The sequence below is a fragment of the Aquila chrysaetos genome, chromosome 6 (genome assembly GCF_900496995.4).
Source record: "Aquila chrysaetos chrysaetos chromosome 6, bAquChr1.4, whole genome shotgun sequence".
Taxonomy (NCBI): Eukaryota; Metazoa; Chordata; class Aves; order Accipitriformes; family Accipitridae; genus Aquila; species Aquila chrysaetos.
The window spans coordinates 40,753,539-40,776,723 of NC_044009.1; the positions used below are offsets into that span (position 1 = coordinate 40,753,539).

Sequence of the window (23,185 nt, forward strand, 5' to 3'; positions counted from 1 at the left end):
CTGCCTGTGGCAGCCCGGGTGGGCAGGGCCTATGCCGGTGGGGGCGTGCCCGCCGCCCGTGGGGGCGGGTGGGCGTGTCCGGGCGGTGCGAGGGATGTTCGGCGACGGCGGCAGCGGCGGGGGTCGCCCGGGTTCGCCATGGTCTGAGGCGCCGCGATGAACGGAGCGGTCCCGTCGCTTTTCGACCCCAAGGAGCGGGTGTTGAAGCTGGGCGAGAGCTTCGAGAAGCAACCGCGCTGCGCTTTCCACACCGTTCGCTGTGAGCGTGGGGATGGGGCAGACCCTCAGGGGACCGTCGGGCCCGGAGGCGGCGGCGGGGGCGGGGGGGGGAACCGGGTGCCGCCGTTCGGCGGCACCCGGTTCCCCCCCCCGCCCCCGCCGCCGCCTCCGGGCCCGACGGTCCCCTGAGGGACGGGGAGGTTGGCCGGGCAGGTACTGCGGCCCGGCTTGGCCTTGCTCGCAGGCCCGGTAGCGGAGGGTGGGTCGAAGCAGGCCCGGGCGGGCATCGGTGTGAGGGAGGGAGGACATGGCGCGCTGGGTTCGCGCCGCCCCCCCCCCCCTCCACCCCCGGCTTGGTCAGGTATCGAAGCGCTGTCTGTGGAGAAGCTTATCCGTTCGGTAGGCAGGTCGTACCGGGAGACTGACGGGCGCCGAAATATCAGTCGGTTCCTCAGGCAGGGCCCGGGAAGCCGAAGTGAGTTGGCCGCCTTCGTCCCGCGGTTTTGGGGCGCACCTGGGAACAGGGTCCCTGCGGCTGGGGTGCTGGGCCGGGGTCTCGGGAGCAAGGCGGTGCAGATCAGGTTTCAAATGGCTCCTGGGAGCGCGTTGCTGGTGAGGTGTACGGCTATTGTATCCCAGTGCTGCCCCTCGCTTACTTTCTGGGCACAAACTTCATTTTTTACGCCTCTTGCATCCAGCGTTCTGTCTCGACGCAGTTCTGCTGAAAACCGAACCGGGCTGAGCCTCCGGCTTTGCCCTCTTTTCTGGTGCTTAGTTTTTGGAAGTTAAGTACAATTCAGCAACCAAAGGTTAAAGGCAGTATTAATCACAAAGCTAGTGTACCCTCCCTGAGTACATAATTACTATCTAGAGAGGTGTGTGCTCAAAGATTCTGAGGGTAGCTAGGAAACAAATGCTCTCAGGATTATAGTTCTGGTAATTTAGGACTGCTGCTTCTGGTTTTGATGTCTCATTATTTATAGACTGATCCCCAAGATTCAGTCTCACGTACGTTCTCTGGAGAATGTCCCGTATGCTTTCACGCAGTGCAGTGAGATGGGTAATGTGCTTTCTGTGAGCAAATGGAATGGCACTTGGTAGGATTGTCTGCAACTGTGGGAGGGGAAGAGAGGGGAGGGAGCGGGCAAAAGCTATAAATGGATTTAAACAAATGCTGTAACTTGAAATTTACCCTAATTTTAAAGAGGACTAAAAACCACGTCTGGTACCTCCTACCCTTACGATTTCTTGCTGACTTCTGTAATTTGATGATTTATTCTGAAATCTGTTTTGAAATCTCTCTTCCTTTCCAACAAATGAGACATAGAAACTGGCAAGTTCATCAGTTCCATGAAATGCACATGCAAAAATATCCTTCCCCGATACCTGAAGTTTTTGTTAACAAATGAGTAAAGGGGAAGACATCTGCTGGTTAAAAGCTAAGATCAGAAGTCTGTTTATGGACACTGGAATCAGTATCTTAATTTTCTAAAGTATTAACTGCCCAGTGGCCATATATTAAAGCAAACATTCTCTAATTTGATGAGAAACTTTGGAACTATTGAACGCTTATCCCTGTAAGACGACGTGTGGGGTTTTGCCATAAACGAGGTTAGCAGGGGCTGTTACCTGTGTCTTAGCTCAAAGCCTTCTGCTGCGTGCGCAGTCCTGCCCACCCGCTCTCGTGGCTTGGTTTTCTTGCCCGGTTGGTGTGCAAGCTGGAGCCACGGTTCCTAGCTGTGGTCTGTGCCGCCTGGCCCGTGGGTTGCAGGCAGCGTTACAGAACTGGGAAGCTCCCCAGCCGTAACAGAGCGCTGCCGCCTGTGACAGCAGTGGGTGACGTGACAGGTTGCGCGGCAAGGAGCGCGTGCCGTGCTGTGGCCAGGGAGCGTGCCGCCTAATGGGTCCCCTTTAGGCGCCTGGTCCCTCTGTGCCTCCCTTCAGCTGCAACTGGGCGCTGCTCCTCAGCGTGCGAGGCAGGGCACCGGACACCCCCGGGTGCGTTTGCTGGAACCACAGATTCAAACCCACATATGTTACCACGTGCCTTGCAGAGCCTCTTGATGCCGTCCGATCTCCCTAGATCTGTGCAGGCGGGCCTTTTAAGCTGTAGCCCTTCCTAATTCATTTGTGAATGAATGGGAATCAATAGATTTGGTGGAAGTTATATATAATGGTAGCATGTAACATAGCTGCAGTGCTGATACCTGAACACGTGCTCATTTTCAATGTCTTGGACTTTTGGAAAAGGACCAGAAATTGGTATCTTCTTTTGTTTAAAACTTATTTTAATCAATACTTTAGATGTCAAAAAAGACAAAAAGGAAATTAATATTTAATTGGGAAATAATTTCACTTTTGATAAAAATAAATATATGGAAACTCAAGTTTTGGTCAGCTTCTGACGTGCATGTTATAGTAAAATGAGAAATGGATATTGAGGATTGATGTTGTTCTTTGCATTTTCAGTCATTTGTCTACATCTCCCATGTTTGGAATCCACCTTTTCAAGAACTATTTATTGATTTTTCTGAAAGTAATTGTGTGAGGATTTATCTTTCGAAATATAACACAGCTCATTCAGCCTCTTTATCCATTAAAACCTAAAAGCATTTTTCTAATTTTAACCGAAAGGTTTTAACCCTCGTACTGATTCTTGAGAAAACCATCTTGACTTTGAATTCTACTGCCTTATGGAATTACCTGCTCAGGGGAATGCTAGATGATACGCTAGCAAAAAAGGCTTTAACTTAATAGTTTCCAACTGCAATTAAAAGGTGTCTACATTTATAAGATTCCTGAAAAGCCTGTAAATAATCCAGTTTGTTTTTATATGTAGATGACTTTAAGCCTGCATCTATTGATATGTCCTGTGAAGGAGACCTTAAAGTTGGCAAAGGTGAACAGGTGACAATAACACTGCCAAATATCGAGGTGAGTGGGGTGGCTGAAGAGTGGCGAGCCTAAGGGAATGATTTGTTTTGTTGTTATAAGTATATACTGAATATAGAAGGATATGAAGTTTCAGTGCTCTTTCAGAGCTGCTTGTGTGAATTTTACAGTAGAAAAACGATTGCTCTAAGAATGTAGAATTACGAAAGACCTAAAGGTTAAACAGCTGCACTGTAACTTTAAGTGTGTTCACTGCATTGGAAATATGCTGTAGGATGACCCAGAAGTGTTGCGTACACAGAAAAGCTTCATGTGGATGTTGGCAGTGCAAGTTTCCCCTTGGTATTTATTGCTCTAGTGCAGTTCTACAGCAGGAAAGACTGGAAAGGGAAAATTTACTACCTGCCATGCTTTACTGCTCTGCTGATATGGTAACTGAAACCCCTTTTGGTAAAAGGAGTCCTACAGTGAGCATGCTCTCATGGGGAAATAAGCATTTAATCAGTTTCAAACTAAGCTAAGCTGGGTGAGATCCTGTTCCAGTCAAACACCAGCTGCTTTTGGTCCTGGCTACTGTGAATCTAATTTGAATTAACTGATAACATTTTTAAAGGCTAGAAATCACTTACAGTGAACTTGTCATCACTGTGATGGGTTGCTGTTTCTAAGAAAAGAAAGACTACAGGACTAATGCTTACTGAACTTCTGATTTAATAGGGCTCAACTCCACCAGTGACTGTGTTCAAGGGCTCAAAGAAGCCTTACCTAAAAGAATGTATCTTAATTATCAACCACGACACTGGAGAATGTCGTCTAGAGAAACTTAGTAGCAACATCACTGTGAAAAAAACCAGGTGGGTGATTTACAGGAGAAACAACTGTGCTTTACTCATTGTGAAAATCGATTTGTTAATATGCCTAAATTGAGATACATAACTACCCATTCCTATTTTTAGCAAAACATCATTTTTTGAAAGTACTTGGCCTTGTTTAATAGAGTGAAAAGCCTGCTTTCTCAGCACACTGACTTCACAGCTTTTGAGTCTTAACTGGCAGAAGAAATGGGATTTTTTTAAATTTTTGTTTGTTTGTTTATTTATTTACTAAAAAATGTCACATTGTTGAAAGACATGGTAGCTATTTTCTGATGAGTTGGGGGGGGAGGTACTGTTTGGAAAGTAGCTTGCCTACTCTATTCTGACTTCTAAATGAGGAAATAGATACATTCTGTGACATATTTCAGTAATATTAATGGCTTGTTTTTCTCATACCAAGTTTTTGCTTTTTTTTTTTTTTTTTTTTTTTTTTTTTGCTGCTGCTGAGTCCATATAAGTAATTTCCAGCAGAATTATTATTAAGTGATCCTGGGTAGCCAGGTATAAAAACAAATCAACTGACAAAGGGTTAAAAAGTTATTAGCACTGTATTAAAAAGCAATTTTTAATATGGCTATATATAATTATATGCCAGTATAATAACGTACCTAGAAATCTAATGATGCTGTTTAGAAAGGCATGACAAATAATTCCATAACTTAAGGTACTGTATTCCCTGTATTCTTGCCTTTTTCCTTGCATCTTGTCTTCTAGTAATTAAAAATCTTTTGCTTTTACACACAGAGCTGAAGGAAGCAGTAAAGTCCAGTCTCGCATAGAGCAGCAACAGCAGCAAATGCGAAATGCAACTAAGGTTCCAAACAATGTTAAAAATTCTCCACCAAAAGAAAAGATGTTTCCGTCTTCTCCTATGGATGATATTGAACGAGGTAAGCTCCACTGGCACATAAGTTTCAGAAACTTTGCTCTTTACTAGCAATTAGTTTTTAAGAGCCAGGGTTTTTTCATTGTGTGGGGTTTGGTTTTTTTTTTTTTTTTAATTTGAGATTCACACAAGCAGCTGATTTTGTAAGTACTTTAACCTGATATGGAAATGACCACTCTGGCTCAAGTGGTAACAAAGCAGTATTTTAAACTTGCCAAGGTAAAAATAAGATGAACCATTAAGCTTAATAATACCAAGGGTCCTACTGCTTGCTCTCCTTGATTGTCTTCTGCTGCTACTTTAATCAAGTATATAGTTGGTTGTATTGTGGCACTGGAACCAACTGAGTCACTTCCATTTGACATCACTCCTCATTCTTTCTCTGTACTCAGCAAACGTATAGGTTACAGTGCTTTACAGCTCAAAACACATTTTAAATTACTGGATAAGACCTTGTGAAAGATGAGGTTCCAGTGAAAAAGACAGCTAAAAACCTGCATAAATCAACCCTTGAACAGTGCTATGTACTGTATTCTTGAGAGACTCTGGTTTGGTGCAACACTCATATTTCATGAGTATTTCCTTTTGGAGGACAAGGAAGATGGCAGGTGGTAATTACTTACTACAGAAGTGCTGACAGGTGGCAGTTTCATTGACTGGAATTGACATCTGCCTCCCAAGATGTTCTGAATTCCTTTACGCAGATTTTTTTTTTTTTAGATGTGTCATTATGAAGGGTTTGGGTTTTTTTTTTCCAGTTTCATCTTAAACTCTGACCAGAAATCTATACTACAGAACAGTACTAGAATACATCTAAGATTGCAAAGAGGAAGGAGTACTTGAGCACATGGAATAAGATGATGCTTTTTCTTGGTGGTCTGTTGTTTTGGGAGTAGTGGTGGTGTCAAACATATTGCAAGTCACCAAAGGGGCTGCTAGCATGTGTCAGACTCTTGTGTAGTGTCAGTCCAATTTTGAGTAGTACTAAAGATGTGGAATAATTGACAAACAGGGATAGTAGGGACCTTTTGAAGTCATCTAGTCCATCCTTCTGTCCTAAAGTCAGATTTCTGACATAATTTTTTGACCTGTTCTTAAAGCCTTCCAGTGACAGATCCTGTGTTCCCTCTGGCAACCCATTCCAGGGCTTTGCTTTTCTTACTGTTCAGGTTCTTCCTAATAAATAATCTGACAGTAAGCCCGTTACTACTTTCATATTTATCGTGCAAGTATAGACCAGATTACTCTGCTGCTTTTGAGCAGTCCTTTTTGTACTTGGAAGCTGCTATGTCTTTCCCATTCTTTATGCAAAATGATGCCAGCTGGTTCAATCTTTCCTTAGAAGTTGTTTTCTAGATCCCTGATTCATTGTCACTCTATCTTACAATGAGGCCAAAAACTTTCTGAAGTATAGTGCCTAAATACATCTACTGTTTCAGCTAAGGTTTTAGCAGTGCTGAGTTGAGCAGGAAGACTGTCTTACAGACACTATTCATCTTTATAAACAAAAACCCAATAGTATCACGTCCCAGTGTAATGCTTGTCATTTCTGCAACAGCATGGCGTGGTAGAACTGTGCGTAGTGACCCACTGTAACTCACAGACTCTTCAGAAGTGTTGCCTGCTTAATGGTTCTTCATCCCATGCTTGTGTAACTGACTATTCCTGCTTAAGTACACTACCTTGAACTTGTTACTCACTTTTTCTTGGGTGGGGGAAAGATCATTCTACCTTTGTCCTCTAGTATACGTGCAGCCCTTCCTTCACTGTTTGAAATACTTCATTTAAATTCTGTCAGATGAAATTATGTCAGAATTCAAGGCAGAGATCTTATTCCTCAGTTTTTGGTATTAACTTAGCCTTTCACTTAAAAATTTTCTCTTAGACATTGGTGAGAGCAGGGAGGAAGTGGAATTAAATGCATAGGACTTGAGTTGTATCTTTTAGTTAGCTTACAGCTCCAGATGTGTGGTAGATCAGTTGTTTCTTTGACCTTTCTTCTCTAGAATTAATTTTGAAATGACTTCTTGATTGTTCTCCTAGCTGCACCCAAATTTTTGCCTTAGCTTTTTTGTCTTCTTTTCTGTCCTTAAGCTGTTCGCCTATACATGCCCTTAGTTAGTAACAGGAGGATGCCTCCTCTTACACACCCACCCCCCTGCCCCCCCACCTTCCTTCCCTCCCTCCTCTTCTCTTTCTGTATGTTTGAGTCAGCCAGTATGGTCTTTTATTGTACTTTCTGTTCTTCCTAGGCATTGGATTAGTTTGTCCTTGTAGCCATAGCTGCACTATTTCAGGTGCCATTTTTCTGGAACACCATTTTCCTTTAGACTGGCCTTTGATAAGGCTGACTGGCCTAAGTACCTTTCCTTCAGAGTGGCCTTTGATAACTCAGAATTGGAAGGCTTGATGGAAGTTTGTGTTGAAGGTTATTCTTTTGTTCTCCCTTCTTCTCTTGGTTAACCTCTGAGCTGACTTGCATCGTGGTGACTTTCATCTTCGAATTTACCCAATACAAAAGAACACGTTGAAGTGATATGAGCCACTCTCCTACTTGTTTTTTATGTCTGCTATATTAAAGCTCTTCCTGAAGTATTCCAAGTGCTTGTAAGACCATCTTAACAAATGTCTGGGTAGTTACAATCTTTTATAATTATGAACTTCTGCACTCTGGGTAACTCCTCAGGTCGCTGTATAAAATCTCCATCCACCATGATTCAGTGGTCTGTTTCAGACTTCTCACTTCAGCAGCACCCCTATTTTTCACAATTAAGTGTACTCTTTCTGCAAAACTTTCTTTTTTTTTTTTTTTTTAACTTTCTGCGAAACTCCTCTGTATGTTGGAGTTTGGCTAGTATATATCAAAAATGCATACTGTGCAGCATGATCTATCCAGTCATACTCTCCTAAATATTATGGTAGTCAGGTGAGTTATTGCATCAAGAATGCAAGTTAGTTGAGTCAGTTTGATCTGCTAATTTCCAGTATTTCTTGTCTACCTCATGTTGCTCTAGCTTCCCCCACTCCCGAAACCTATAAAGAGAACAAGGATTTGGTGAAATCTTCCTAACAGTAAACTGTGGATGGTTCCTTTGGGTATTCTTCATGCTTAACTTGGTGTTGAGTGAAATATCACATGGTCCAAACAAGTGTATTGATTGTCATGCCAAACTGCTGGGAGGCATTGTGGGTGCAGCTGCAGACATCTTAGAGCTAACTCATCTGTGATTGTAACTGCAGTTTTTAGTCAGTGAAAGGCATCTTTGGGGGTGCTAAGGAAAATACAGAAGACTTGCTAGTTGCAGAAATTAAAGGCTATGTAGGATGTGCTACCCTGTGGAATGTGAGGTTAGCATTTGCTTTCGCAGTCACCCTTGTTCTAACGCTTGGCTTGAAAGGGAGGAAGTGCCCAAGCTACAAGAGAAGAAAACCACATGATAGGCTGGATGCTTGCTTGTGCCCTTTTCTTTGTTCTGAAGAGTTTTGGTCATTTTTTGTTTGGTTTTGTTTGGTTTTTTTAGTTCCTATAATGCGTGTACCTGATTTCTGTTGTCGATTTTTCTTTTTTATTATATTTTTCCCTCCTTCTTATATTTCAATTATGATGAATGCTAACTGAGAAACAAATCATACTGTTTGCAGAGCTAAAAGCAGAAGCCAGTATCATGGACCAGCTGAGTAGCTCTGACAGTTCATCTGACTCTAAAAGTTCTTCGTCCTCTTCATCAAGTAGCGAAAATAGTTCTAGTGATTCTGAAGATGAAGAAACGAAGCCCTCTCTTCCTATGTCAATGCCGTATTTGCAGCCGCAGCCTACTGTGTCTGCCATACCACAACAGGCTATCCCTGACAAAGACGCCAGTCATAACAGATCCCAAGAGAGCAGTGGTCATATGATGAATACACTACGTAAGTACAAAGGCTGTTCTTTTCTTAGTGCACAATTCCAGACATCAAGATTCTGAAAGGAAACCATATTGTTTTTAAGTATGTCTCTGTTATAATTAAAACTGTGGGAAGTGATGCTAGGGTTTGATTGTTCAGCAGTGGTCTGAATTAGACACTGGGCTAGAAGGTTCTTGGTCCCCAGAGATATTAAATTAAAGTTGATGGAGTTGAAAATATTTCCTAAGCTCTTCTGGCTTCCTACCAGTTATATACATTGGGACTGCAGAACAGTAATTTTGTATTGAAAATACTTGAACTAACAGGGCACTCCCAAAACATATGCTTATAATTTCTTGGGTAGAACTATGGGAAAGATACTGTACTCGCAATACTCTGAATTACAGAAGAGATGGTGTATTCTTAGCTACTTCAGTTACTATTATTCATGGCACTGTTCCACTGGACAGCATGGCCAAACTGCCCTTTGCATATAAGGAAGGAGGCGATGTGCTTTCAGGTGATACTATCTTATTCCACTCATTCAGGCAACTAAAAATGTAATTTGAAGAGCAGCTGCGGTGTTCTTCAGGAAGTGGTTGGTGCGCAGCCTGGAATTGAATGCTCAGTGTATTCAAAAAAGTAGAGGTAGGACAGAAAAAAAATCCCACCAGGCAGAGAATCTTAAGTTCACTACCTAAATAGCAGTATTCAGACATAGAAGTGAGTATTCAGCTATGGTGAGTCTTCAAAAATTATTACATTTTTAATTAGGTGCTTCGCTGCAGGCTCCCAGTTTGAAGAGATTCCCATCAACCCTGGTTTGCAGCCTAAGTTCTTTAAGGTTTATCATTTATATGTAAACCTGTTATATTGAAATCTTAGACTCTGGCAGATCTACTTTTATTTCAGTACTTAATGATAACATGAACAGGTTTTTTTTGTAGCTAGTATTTAAATACTTAATTAAATATCTGTGCTGGTTATTATGTACTGCATTAACAGATAAGATCAGACTGAAAAGTCCTGTGACTTCGTGTGCAAAGGACTAAATGCTGCTTTCATTTTACTGTCACTGTAGAGAACAATGTCTTTATGTTTATAATTTGCGTAACTTTAGAATGTGCCATTTATTTCAACGCTTACTCACAAATGGGATTTCCCTTTCTTCATGCTTTAAATAAAACTGTTATGAAAACGAGATTAAGCTCTATCCCTAGTGACAGAATCCCAGCTGGCAGAGCTTGCACTGAGAGATACACTTACAAGTACAGGTGGCCAAGTCCACCAGTTCCAACAGTCATAGTGAGAAAATGCTGCTTAAAACATGACAACATCAAAACTCTTACAGGCGAAGTTGGTGGCTTGATGGTGCTCGAGAACCATGTTGACAGGTAGAACCTCTGTCTGTAGCATCAAGCCTTGGGCTTGACTATCTGATCTTGCCTAGATCTTTAGCTTGATCCCATTTACTTCTGTTATGGTTACAGATCTATTTACTGCTTAAAATTATTCTGTCCTGAGCTTCCGGTACAGTTAACACTTAAAATACACTTCAACTAGACAAAGATCAAAACAGTTACTTTCAAGGAGAATGTGTTTCTCTAGCTCTCTTGCTGAGAGAGTTTGGCAGGAAAGTGAAACCTGGAGAAACTAAATGGGTAGCACATGGTTCTAGTTTGAATGGCAAGAGTTCTCGGTTGGGGTCCTGTACAGTAATTTCTTCCATCTCAAATAATGTTTTACAAAAATACAGTATTGAATCAACAAATGTCAGCACAACCTGTTTGCTCGTCTAATCCTGTTTTGAGGTTTGACTGCTTATGTGTGTGACTAGTTTTGTGCACCTCTGTAGAATTGGGGCCATACTGGGTAATTAGTGAAGTTTTTCTTTGGCTTGCTGTGTGCAGGCACAAGACTGGGGGAAGGCTTAGAGAGCAGAGTTTCATCTGGCATGTAGAAATCATACAGCTGAGGTTTTGTGGAACTTGGAAAACACAGGAGGTGGTGTCTAGAGCATGGTAACCACATACTTCTATCAGATATAGATAATCTACCTCTTCAGGAACCTGGGGCTCAAGACTGCCCTTCACCCCCAAAATACTGCTTCTTCCCCTTGCTTACCTTCAGAAGCTGATTATATAGGCTTACAACATGCCTTACAACAAAGTTTGTAAATGGTAGCACTAAATTAATCTGTTCTTTGCAAGTATTTGATAATATGTTGCTTTACATCTACTTTTTGTTTAAATGAGTTATGTTAAACAAAGTAATTTTCCAAAGAAAAACCAGCATAGATTGGCTATTCTGGGGCCTTCTGCCATGTACATAGTATTCAGCACAGCTTCACTTCTTTTGATACATAGTGCTGGTTCAAGCAGCTAGTGATGAAATAATTTTCCCTTGTATTAGTTTGGTGTTGGTGTGACCCCTAAGATCTGTGAAACACAGGTCATGCCTATGAGTTTTTCCATTCCCTATAACTCGCAATTCAATTGAATGTATTATAGTCACTGATTTAAAAGTTTAGGAAATGTCATAACTTGCAGTGCAATCTATTTCCCCAATTAATATTACTAATAAGTAATTGGCACTGTGAAAACTGAATTCAACAGTTTTCCCCACTTTATTGCTGCCTCATGAGTACAATAGAGTCTAGATGTTTCTTCAGAGTCCTAGTTAACTGAACTTTCCATTCTTGCACCAAACCCATCTGAAAACTACCAACTCTAGTCTGTGTTATTTTGCCATCTCTCTGAAGGTGTTTTCTGGATGTAGGGTTATAAAATGGGGCAGAAAGTTTTCCCTGAAGTAAATCCTAATACATTATTTCTGACTCTGGAACTTGGAGTTCTTGCTTTTCCCATCTGCTGGTTTTCACAAGCATTGGTATTTTTGGCTGGTGTTATAGGGTTTGTGTAATTTCTATAAACTATGTTGAAATAACTTTTGAAGGCTGCAGAATCACTATTTGGAAGGTTATCTTGTTTGTACTCCCAGTCCTCTCCTAAAGTAGGTAGTGCATAACAGGACTGGGATTTCTAAGAATTCACTGTAAGTTTTCCTTTGAGTGATAAATGCATGAGTTTAATTTACTAATGCTATTCTCTGCCTTGAAATATTATTTCTTAGGATAATATATTGTCCTGAATAATTATTGACAAATTACTTGATTTTGTTCTTTCAAAATTGCTTTTTAAATTTATATTAAAATAATAGGGCTGTAAATGTTGTCTATATAAAGGATTGGAAAAAATTTGGCTACAGTAGTACTTTAAAGATTGCTGGAAACAGCCATCTTCACTATTTTTGTCTTACATAAAATGTTTTCTGTTTTGTTGCAGACAATCATGTACCACTTTCTAAGCTTTAGTGATGACAGTGGAAAACAAAGGACGGCTAAATGCAGCCATGTTAAAGACTTCAGTGTTCTGGCAGAATTGATATGCCTGATAACAAAAGATCCAATCTGAGTGTCTTGTTGGGTTTACCCTCTTGAGGTTACTTTTTTTCACCCATCTGTAAAAATGATCTGTGAAGGGTGCTGCAGCTGAGGCAAGGGCATGTGAAAATTGTGTGCCTACTCAGTTTCAGTGGTTTGTTTTTTTTTTTTTTCCTTTGCTTTTTAGGCTATTTCGGCACAACCTGAGATGTATTCCCTTTTTTTTTTTTTTTTTTTAATGACTCTTTGGCAAGGGAGGTGTGAATGAAAGCATACTAGTTGGAACAAATTCTTAAAAATGCGTGGGAAGTTGCTAGATAAGATGTAGATTCTGTATAGCATGCTGCTATGGTTTTTTGTTAGTTACCTGCCATCCTGGAAAGATTCCCTCCCTCCTACCCCTAAGCTTATGGACATCCATTGCAAGCACAATATAGTCTTTCTTCTTACTTCCTCATTTTGAAATACATATAGCCACCAAATTAAAGTGCTGTGTAAAATTTCTTTTGATGTTTTGTTTGTTCACTTGTTTCAAAACCTGTTTGAAATAGTAGGTCACTGATACATCTTTAAATGGTACATCAAAGAGCTGCTCTTCTTGATTGAGACACCACTGTTTTCAAGCACAGCTGAGTAGCATTCAGATGTGTGTTTTAAAAAAAAAAAAAACTAATTTTTCACAAAACTGCATTCACCAGCAGTTTTCCCACTTATGAAGCATGAAAATGTGGGTGGCAAAGATAGCGAGGTGTTGTCTTTTGTGATCTGGTGATACTAAAGAAATGCACTTGTAGCTAATAAGCTAATGGCTTCCTTGCCAAGATTTTGAAATTGTAGAAAAGTGATCTTTCTAAGGTTCTGTCACTGGGCAGTTTGGTTGTAGACCTATTTATTTTCTTATCGTAGAATAGTTTGGGTTAGAAGGGACCTTTTAAAGATCATCTAGTCCAACCCCTCCCAACCTGTGTGGTATTAGTTCTTGTAAGCCTTTAATTGGGAAAGGGAATATCTTGAAAGAAGAAAAGTGTTTCCGTGAAAATGACTAATACGATGACTCTCTTTCTTCTAGGAAATGACTTGCAGCTGAGTGAATCTGGAAGCGATAGTGATGACTGAACAAATTTTTGGCCTTAAATGTATCACCTTTTTTGCTAAATATGTCTTAGCATCTGTTTTGCACTAAGATTAGATTACCAGAGACTGGAATGAATGTCCTCGATTTTGATAATAGACATCCTAATTTTCTACTGACACATCATGTCTATAATACAGCAGCATTGATACCCTGTCAGTGCTATGGTTATGTGTTTATCTTTCAAATTACTGTATTTACAGTAAAATTGTGTATGATCCGATTTTGATTATTTTTGCCTCAGCCACCTGTTTTACTTGAAACTGATTTGTAACAGCTAGTTACTTTATATAAATAGTTACAGAATGGAGAAATTTCTGATATTTATGGAGGCAAGTTTCCTTTCTATCATTTAAATGCTGAATGCTGATCTCACAACTTTTACTTGGAGGGAGTGAAAGGGAGAACAACTAAATGAGGTCTGCTCTGTCAGCTACACTTTTTGTTCAGTTCACAGTTCATACCTTTAAGGAAACTGCTGAATAATGTGGTCCACTAGTGCAGTTACAGTTTACAATTGTTCAACACATTGCTGAATTCTTAATTTCATTGTATTATAGGACTTTATATTTCTGAGCCTCAAGATTCCTAAGGGAACTTGTCTATTCTCTGCCTTTTTTTTTGTAACTTGAATAGACTGGTCTTTTTACAACCTTTTTGTATCTAAATTTAGATAACTGCAGTGACAGCAATGAATTTCCTTCATTTAATTCTGTAATGGAAATCAGAAAATTTCTTTGTAGGAGTATAAAAGTAATTTAATAAAGCAATATTTATCATTTTCATGCATCTGACTGTTTTTACTGGTTAAGAATTCCACTTTCTACGTGTAGTAGTCCTGCCAGTGAAAGGGTCATGCAAGGAAATACAGCAGTGAAACTGTAGCAATATGGACTCCCCACCCTGTCTGCAAGACTTAAGTGCTTGTTGCTTTTGCCTACATTGATACAAGCCCTGGTAAGAGCTCACCAGAAGTTTATGGTGGTCCTAGTGTACTGATGAATGTTTATTACAGATTAGATCCAAATGCCATTGGTAAGTGATACTGTGTTAGACAAGAAAAGGTGTTTGCCTAGTCTTATTTTTTCCTCACTTGAAATTATACTTCAAGACCTGAAAAGCTGCAGGTAGGAGTCCAAATTTCATCCTGTAGTTTACTACTGAAGAGTTTTGTAACTAATAGTAGCGAATGTCTGTAGGATGAATTCTGATGAGAGAAATCTGCTCAGTCTTGCACAGAAGTCTCCTTTGCTAGATTGCAGTGATTGAATTGCAGCTCTGTGTCTGAACTGTGAGGATTGAATCCTATATGTCTGCACGTTCAGGCTTACATGAAAAAATGCACACTCAGGAAATTTATACAATAGATGGTATTAGACTAGCTTATTCTCTCAACTGTGCTGCGAGTATCAGTCTGTGCTTACCTCTAGACAGACGAAGATGCCAAAACGATGTCCACCTCTCACAGAGGAACGTCTTTTGGTACCACCAGGCAGAAGTTAAATACTGGAAATGCTGTGTTCTGATGCTTCCCCACCTTGCGCTCTGTACCCCAAACTATGGCACTGGTCCATGCTCTGCACCAGGTAACAGCTTGCTAGTTTTCCAGCTTCCTAAAGTTGGTATCACAAGAAGCGAAACACTTGTTTTTACTTGAAGGGAAAAGCTCAAGTTAGTAACCATGGGTGAACAGGTCTTTGAAAAGAAAAGGACTAATGAGCAACCTTGAGGAAGGATGCTATGTAATAACCACCATAAGATACTTGGAACTTTCTGAAGGGAAAGGGTATTGAGTTCTCTGATGGATCATAGCTGTTGGTATGGGAGCTCTAGCAGAGTACATGGTCCTTGGCATCTGCTGCTAAAAAAAGTCTGCTAGGGTGATGTGAGGAGCTGAGAAGTTGCAGGCAACTTTAGGACCAAGGAGCAGCCCTATGTGCTGAATAGAAGGGGGTGCATCACAATGCAGTGTCCTGAGCTGAAATGTCCTCTTTTTGCCTTTCCCCTGTCCCCAGTGGTTTATTTGCATCAAAGCCTTCCTTTAGGCCTATGCTAAATTCTAATTCTAGCCAGAATGCTGCTGTTTTTTCTGAGTAACAGTGCATTCGGGGTGTATGGGAGTGAGCAGATGTGTGGAAGCACTGACCAGGCTAGGGTCTAAATCATGGAGAGTGTGTGTACTTATGGGTTATAATCACTCCTCTAGCGATCAAATGGGTGAGTACCATCTATCTGCCTGTATCTGAATATAATTCTGCTTACATGTATACAGGTGCTTAAATATAGCTCTGGGAGTAAAGGACATTTCCAGGTTCCTGAGTGTCAGGACTGTAACAGCCTGTGCTACCTTTAGAATTTGATCTTTGGGTTGAAAGCTTTCTAGGATGGGAAGAATCTCCGTTAAGCTTTTGTATAGCATGTAGTACAGAGTGATTAGTGGCCAGTCAGGTACTACCCAGTATAAATAAGTATGTGATCTAGATGGATATATTCTGTGAAATGCACAATTGTTATAATTCAAGAAAGGTTCCCTTTAAATATCAAGACAGGAGTTAAGATTCTGGAACAGAGTTCTAGAAATAAGGGGGAAAAGATGACAGGCCTTAAATATGTGAAGGAAAAAAGCTCTGTATGCCGTATCCAGCCCAAATGTACGTGAGCTGACTCCCCTTCTCAATGTAGGTGTCAAACATAGGCAAGTGAGCTAAAGAGCTTGCTTGGGCCTGTTGCTGTACAGACGGGATTGGCTTGGATCTCATTTGACTTGCTGGGGGTATTTCCTCCCCTAAGGCTTAGTTTGTGTGACCTGAGCAGTGCTAAGCCCCCATATCTCCTTCTGCAGGGTGTTTTCAAATGGCAGGAATGAGAAGGTGGTTGCATTGAGATTTAGAAGCATGAATAAGGGTGGTATTCTAGCAATAGAAAAACAAATCATGTTGTCTTTTTTGATGTTGGAATTATTTTTCGGATCCTGATTAGAAAATTCTTTTCTTCTCCTTTAAAAACAGTTTTATTCCTGTGATGTCAACTTAACTAGAAATGAATAAAATCAGTAATTGCTATAGGTTCCATGACCATTCTCCCTACGACCTCTGGGTGCCTCTTTCAAAATAATCTTCTGAAATATATCTGGTTCTATCTTGTTCCTTTCAGCTATTTTGTCTTTACATCCAGAGATTTATGTGTGTGTATGTATCTCTAAGCAGTAGATACATTTGAAGAATATTTTATTGTGACATTATATATTTTATTGTGACATTATTATTAAGCTATTGTGTATGTTTTGGATTTGAGGAACATCTGTGTATCACTTGCATTGATAAATCAAAAAAGTCTTCCAAATGCAGCTGGAAACTTCAAAATTTTTTTGTCTTCTGACTACTGCAGTGCTGAGGACCACTGCAGCCACAGCTCACCTGAGCCCTTCTTTCTACATGGCACCTGGTACGTGCACAATTTGTCTAGTAACTCTCTCTCTTCGGAGTTGTAGGATTCAACCCCTGTTAAGTCCTGAAATGGTGATTTTGTATGCTTACCAATTGTAACTACCTTGCCTAGCAGCTTCCAATTTTTCTAAGATCTCTGTCCTACCCTTGTTTTTCATGAACCCTGCCTTGGGGCATGTGGAGAGGCTGAGGTGATCTCTTCAGGGCAGCCCTGGCACCACGACTAACACTGGGATTGCCATTTACTTGGGGTTTTCTGTCTATCTCTAATTCCCTCTTGAGAACCTTGCCCCTAATGCTGTAACGGGCCTGTAGGAAGTTCTAGTTTATAAGCATCAAACTCAATATAATGTCCATGCATTTTGTAGTCATTTGGTAAGTAATAATCTTATTTCCCATGTAATCTCTGAAAATTATTTTGATGCCTAAGCATGGATTGCTGAAAACAGCTGCTCATCAAAATCATGGTATCAGCATCAGCTGGAGCACAGCTCCTTGCAGAATTTATTGTCAAGGCACCTGATATGAGCAGCTTCATTGCATCAGCTTTGGTTTTTATTTTGGAGGAAGGTGAGAGAGAACCATTTTTCAGAGTAAAGGACTTCAGTAAGTTACTTCTGTGCTAACAGACACTGAATCACCTTGAGAACAGAGCAACAGTATTTCTAAGATGAATTATTTGTTGGGTCTTTCTTGACTGATTTCTGAGGAACCAAATATGAACAGATCATCTCAGATTACAGTTTGCTTTGGTTCTCAAGATTTTGGCCCACAAAAATTGTATCATTTCTGGCCAACACTTTTTATTTTCTTTAGAATTTCTACAGGAAGGTTTCCGAGAACAGCCAAGCAGACTGTTGAATTCTGCTTAAACAGAAGAGGTGAGGATGCCTAGGCTGGACAGAAACAAAGCAGCCCAGAGGAAGAAAGAGAAGATGACTTTGCTTATGATGGTTCCTAGGCTGAATGCTTGCAGTACATGTGAATTCCTCCTCTCACCACTTTTTGAGGTCATCCAGCTAACCACATAAGGTGCTGAGGACAGACTAAGTAGATATGGAGTTCAGACCAGCTTTTTGAGATGTAAAAAGAATGAGGAAAAGAGAAGTTTTGAATAAGGGTGTTTGCATTTTGTTAAAATATATATTCCTGCTGCTTTTGGGGGAGGTAGGGGAAATGTGAAAACAAGGTGAAGATGTACTGAAATGAGGAGAAAGAAAAAATGAAATGGTAATCTCTTTCACAGTTTAGACCTAAAACTTGATAGGAGTAGTAATGCATATTGGGGAGGGGGGGGGGCGGGGAGGGTGATGGTGGTGAAAGACCTCTGTGTCTCATTACACTGCCCAGTTCAATGAAACTGTGATGACAGCTTCTCCCAGTTGTTAACTGGTTAGTGGTTCCATCCCAAGTGATCTTGGTCCCACTGTGTAAGAATAATTCATGATGGCTTGGGTATTTGCAGACAGCAGCTCCTTGCTTACCAGCTATATGCACAGGAATGGGCTGAATTAGTGGAAAGCTCTAAAGAATCTGTTACTGTGGCTTTTATTTCACCGCTTGCAGATTCTCATCTTGGAGAAAAGCTCCCAAAGGGCAGACTTGGAGCTCAGGGTTTGTGTCAGCAGGAGGAACTATTCAGCTCCTAAGCAGAGATACCAGCTTCATACAGGGTTTTCATAAAACCCATGATATGTCTGCTGTAGTGAAGGGTCTGGCCTGCTGGGCAACAGCAAGGGCTTGGGCTCTAGTTGTTTCTGTGGTTTTCTGAATCCATAGAAGAAATGAGTGTGTTCTCAGATTTTCCTTCTCTCAAAAGCAAATCCCTCTGCTGTGGTGAGCAAGGAATGGAGGTTAGAGGCAAAGATGAAGGAGCCTTTCATTCAACAGAGAAGGCTTTGTTGATGTACAACACATACCTGGTGAGTTAGCTGCTGAGACCTCTCTTGACTTGCTTTGAACAGGGCCCTTGTTACAGAACCTGTTCTCCGTCTCTCATCTCCCATATGCCGTCTTTTCTGTGCAGCTTGGTTTGTCTCCTGAAAATTCATACCTGGCTTGTTCTCCTAAGTGTGCTTACGCATGACAGAGGATTATTTGCTCCCTCTAAGAGATGAGGCCTTCTCCATGCTGTTATTTAAAGTTTAAAGAAAAGTGGAGTGTCTTAAAAAGGTAATTAAAGAAGACCCAACAACAACCCAAACTGTTCTTTAATCTCTTTAGTTTCACTTCCACATGCTGTGTATCTTGTTCTACCAGTTTCAATGCTCTTGCAAAACAGTTGCACAATGACTTCCTCTTAGCAACCAGCAGAATTAAACTTGAGCTCACCTAATTGGCTGTACCTTTTCTAAGATCCTCAATGTATTGAGTTTCCAATAAACTCTGCAACCCCCCCTTTTTCCTGCCCCTTTTCATTGCCACAACTTTTGGAATAAATACTCATGGATATCCTCACATAGAGCTCCCATAGAGACATGGGAGCTGGTTGCAGCCTGAAACACCAACTCATCCCTTAACCAATTTCCTTTTTACACCTGAGTCTCTGCACGTTGACAATTTATGAAAAGATCTAGGCTATTACCAGAGTTTTGATGCAAGTGTTTATGGTAGTATTAAAAAATCTCCCACTATGAAGTGTTCCTAAACGCCCAGGCTGTTTTAAAGGCCAATGTCTGATTGAGATTCTCCCTTCAAATAAAAACAAGTTTTGTGCTAGTTTCTGATTTTGCTGGAACAGTGAGGGCACAACAGAGGCAGGACAAGGTAATGGGCCACTCAGTGCATCAGTGTCAGACAACTATTTTGGAATTAGCTGTCCTTCAGCAGCTCTTCTGGAAAGGTTTGTGTGCTTTATGATCCTCTCCCACCACAGTGTGGAACAACTTCCACTCCCATGCTGGATGATAACCCAGAGTTGAGTTTTTTTGCCCTGTGTGAAAGTTACCAATAGAAATGTTCAATTAACATCTCATAAATGCTTTTTTAATAAATACTGGTCATCAAAAATGTTTGCCAAATGTGACCTGAATGTAGGTGGGGAAAACTCCATGCAGATTAGCAGCTACACTTGTGTTGCTCCCTTATTTGAGCTCCTTTCCCCCTTACAAGCTAGACTTTGCCTAGTAACCTTCACCAGGGTATGGTATTTGTCAAGGATATTGATGATCAGTGGCTGCGGCTATGTTTAACCAAGGATGCAAGACCGTTAAGCTATTTAAGAAGTTCTTGCCACAATGAGTACATTTTAGAAAGTAGCACCTGGAAGGAGTGTACTGAGCTTAGTGGGGACTTTTTATCTCCGTGAATTTGTAAAACAAAATGATTGCTAAAAGCTTAGAACCTATCCCTGCTTTTGTACTTTCCATTTGACTCCCTCCTAGTGATGAGAACAACAGCTACTCACAGGTGAATAACTGAGGTCCCCAAGAGAGAAACTTGTTAAAATTTTAATAATGTTTCAGCTATATTTATAATTCTGTAGAGAGGCTCTGAGCTGAGCAAGCCAAAGAATCTGCCATGTTACATCAGAGCCTTTGATCCAAATGACCTCTGTTCTGGAAACGAGAAGTGCTTATGCTGCACAAATCTCTCTAAACCTAACAAAAACATGCATGAAATTGTGCTGTACTGGAGAACGATCACTGTCAGGTTAACAACAGCCACTGTTAAATGGGAGCGGCTCTGTGATGGGAGGTTGGTAAACAGCCAGTGTCCATGGGATGTGTATGAGGGTGCTGGTGGATTGATCTGACGCTTCCTGGCACCTTGAGAGCAACCCCCAGGCAGGTGCATTTGTTGCTGGAAGTGCAGAGACTGCAAACTGCTCCCTACTGTGTGGTAGCTTGTGAATCTCCTGGGTCTTATCAGCAGCTCACACCACACAGAGACCTCCTGCCTGATATAGATACTCAGCTGTGAGAGGCTGACTTGCAGCTGTGTTTTCTTCACCTTGTACTTCTTTGACAAGGAGGAGAGGCTGTACGAATGGTAAATTTGTTTTCCAAGCTAAATGAAAACTGTAATTTCAAGCTTGCTTGCCTTGGCGCTTCTTACACCTTTCCAGTTTACAGGGATAGTGGCAGGGTGCTTGGCAGGGAGGGAAATATTTTGGTCATCCCACAATAAGGTGAGGTGACTGTTCAAGGTAGCGCAGTGGCTCAGCAGCAGGAGTCCTCACTGCTGGACTCCGCTCAAATGACAAAGCTGCACAATTTAACACCCAGCCAGCTTGCTGCTCTAGTACAGCCTTCCTAGACTGCCCCACAACACGGTTCCAGTGAAATCAGGCCACTTGGTCTCACAGGTTTCTTTCCCTCCATGCTAGCATGAGCCTCCCTCCTGTCTTCTGATGGGAGAATGTATTTAGGATTGTGTTAACTGCATCTGGTATCAGGAACTGATAATACGCTCCTGCTCCTTCCTGGCTTTGCTGAAGCCTCCTTAGCCTGGTCTCATGCAGTAAACCACTGAAGTTCCTTCCCTCCGCCTTCCCACTGCATCAGGGGAAGAAATTAAAAGCACCTTTGCAATGCACACAGCTCCTCCACTCCCTCTGACTGGGGGAGGTGGAGACAACTCTTGTGTCCCTCAGCCTCAGTGGCAAGGACCACATCAGGTACCTTCTCTGAAGGCTGAAGCATGACTATGCTGAAGTCAAGCTGGAGCTACAGAGGAACATCCGGGTTACTTTGCATGGTGGCATGTGGTTAGGTGGCCCATAAAGTGAAAAGAGAAATGGGCCATCTGTGTGCCCTCTCCTGGTCTCCCCTATCTCCTTGACTTGGCCTGGGGCAGCTCTGTAGCAGTGCTGCACTGCTTCCTTGCAGACATACAGCTGCGATGGGTGGCAGGTCCTGTGTCCATAACCAGTGGGCATGACTCTCTTACCCTACTCTTCATGTAGCTACTTTATATTGGTCCAGCTGATACAATAGTATTTTACATCATTGCTGTGTCCCTCCTGACAAAAGGGAATGAGACCCAGTCTTCCTAAAGGTGCCACTTTCAAAGCATAAAGAAAGAGCATCTCAGAAGGGAGCCAAGCTATGGGAACCACACTAGGTAGTCCTTTTCCCTCTGGGTCTAAGTTAGTCACACGTCCAAGCTCACAGTCCTGTCAGGGCATAACCCACCCAGCTGCGTGGTCTCCCAGCCTCCGGCACTACCATCCGTGAGGAAAGAAAAATCATAAAACACATACGTTTGAGTCACAAACAAAGGGTGGGTGAGTAGGATTAGGCGAGGCTGTGCTGACTAACCCACCCCTGCAACAGGCAAGTATTGCTCCCAATTCGTATCGAAGGAAACAGATCTGGATGTGCTGAAGCTCAAGGTGGTGTTGGAAGGTGCTGCTGGTGCAGAAACGTCTTAACTCTGATCCTGGGCCACCCTGCCACAATTGCATGCCAGCTCTGGGTCTGGCCGGATTTACACGGAGACATCACAAAATCAATGATAAAAAGCAAACCAGCGATATATCACTGCTACTGTTGTATCTGACAAAGGAGAGTTGAATCCCTTGAGGCAGAAATAATTAATCTGTGGGCCAAAATTACTCATTAGGAGCTGTTTGAAACAATCAGCGTCTTTGTATTGAAAAGGCATGCCCTGATGAATTTGGCAAGGACACAATTTCAGATTATTTTATAGTCTGCTTTGTAAAGCTGTACGCAGGTTTAATGACAGTTTAGTATTAATTGTGTATCTCTGGCAATTTGCAGAAAGACATTTGTCTGACTAGAATCTTGTTCCTGCTTTTAAGATTTCTAGTTCTTGAATAACAAAACAACTGGAAATTAGAGCACTGCTTTCTCAAATGGCTTTACCTGAGGCTTTCAGGATATGATACAATTAAGCATTTAATTGTAAGGCCCTGTATGGACAGCATAAAATTTACTCATCCCCAGCCACAGTGCAGCCTCCCCCAGACTAGAGTGTGACAGCTGTTTGGTAGTGACTGGCACTGGCAAAATAACTCTTTGGAGAGGCAGGCTTACAGCTGGCTGACGCTGGGCTGGGAGGAAATTAGATGGTCAGGACATATTTAGCAGTAAACCAGCTTACCTGTTCAGTCACACTGACAAACAGATGCATAAATACAAAAGTGTGGGTTCTTATCACAAGCAACACGTGTAAGCATGGTCTGAGACCTGGCTGCTTTGAACTTCCAGGAATTAGCTGGTAATGTATTAGCTGTGTAAAGATAAAATGGTGTGTCTGCAAGGCCTGCTGTTAACTCTCCTTTGTGTGTGTGTGTGCTGAGATACAGACAGCTCTGAAGAAAGAACATTTGGTGTTGTAGATTCTGGTCTCGACTTCAACAGGATGAAAACAACTGTTACATGGCAATTGTTCAGTGAAGGGCACTTGTTCAGTGCAAGGGAGAAATGGTTGATAAATTTCATT

The 23,185-nt window shown here is 41.6% G+C and overlaps 1 protein-coding gene across 1 annotated transcript; it reads left to right on the top strand.

Moving 5' to 3' along the window:
- The first annotated feature begins 51 nt into the window (after nt 1-51).
- On the top strand, nt 52-14,112 carry EAF2 (ELL associated factor 2). Its single transcript, XM_030017153.2, has 6 exons — nt 52-259; nt 3,059-3,153; nt 3,829-3,965; nt 4,731-4,876; nt 8,515-8,781; nt 13,269-14,112. Exons 1-6 carry the CDS (start codon nt 157-159, stop codon nt 13,313-13,315), a joined length of 795 nt encoding a protein of 264 aa, XP_029873013.1. The 5' UTR covers nt 52-156; the 3' UTR covers nt 13,316-14,112.
- The last annotated feature ends 9,073 nt before the right edge of the window (nt 14,113-23,185 follow it).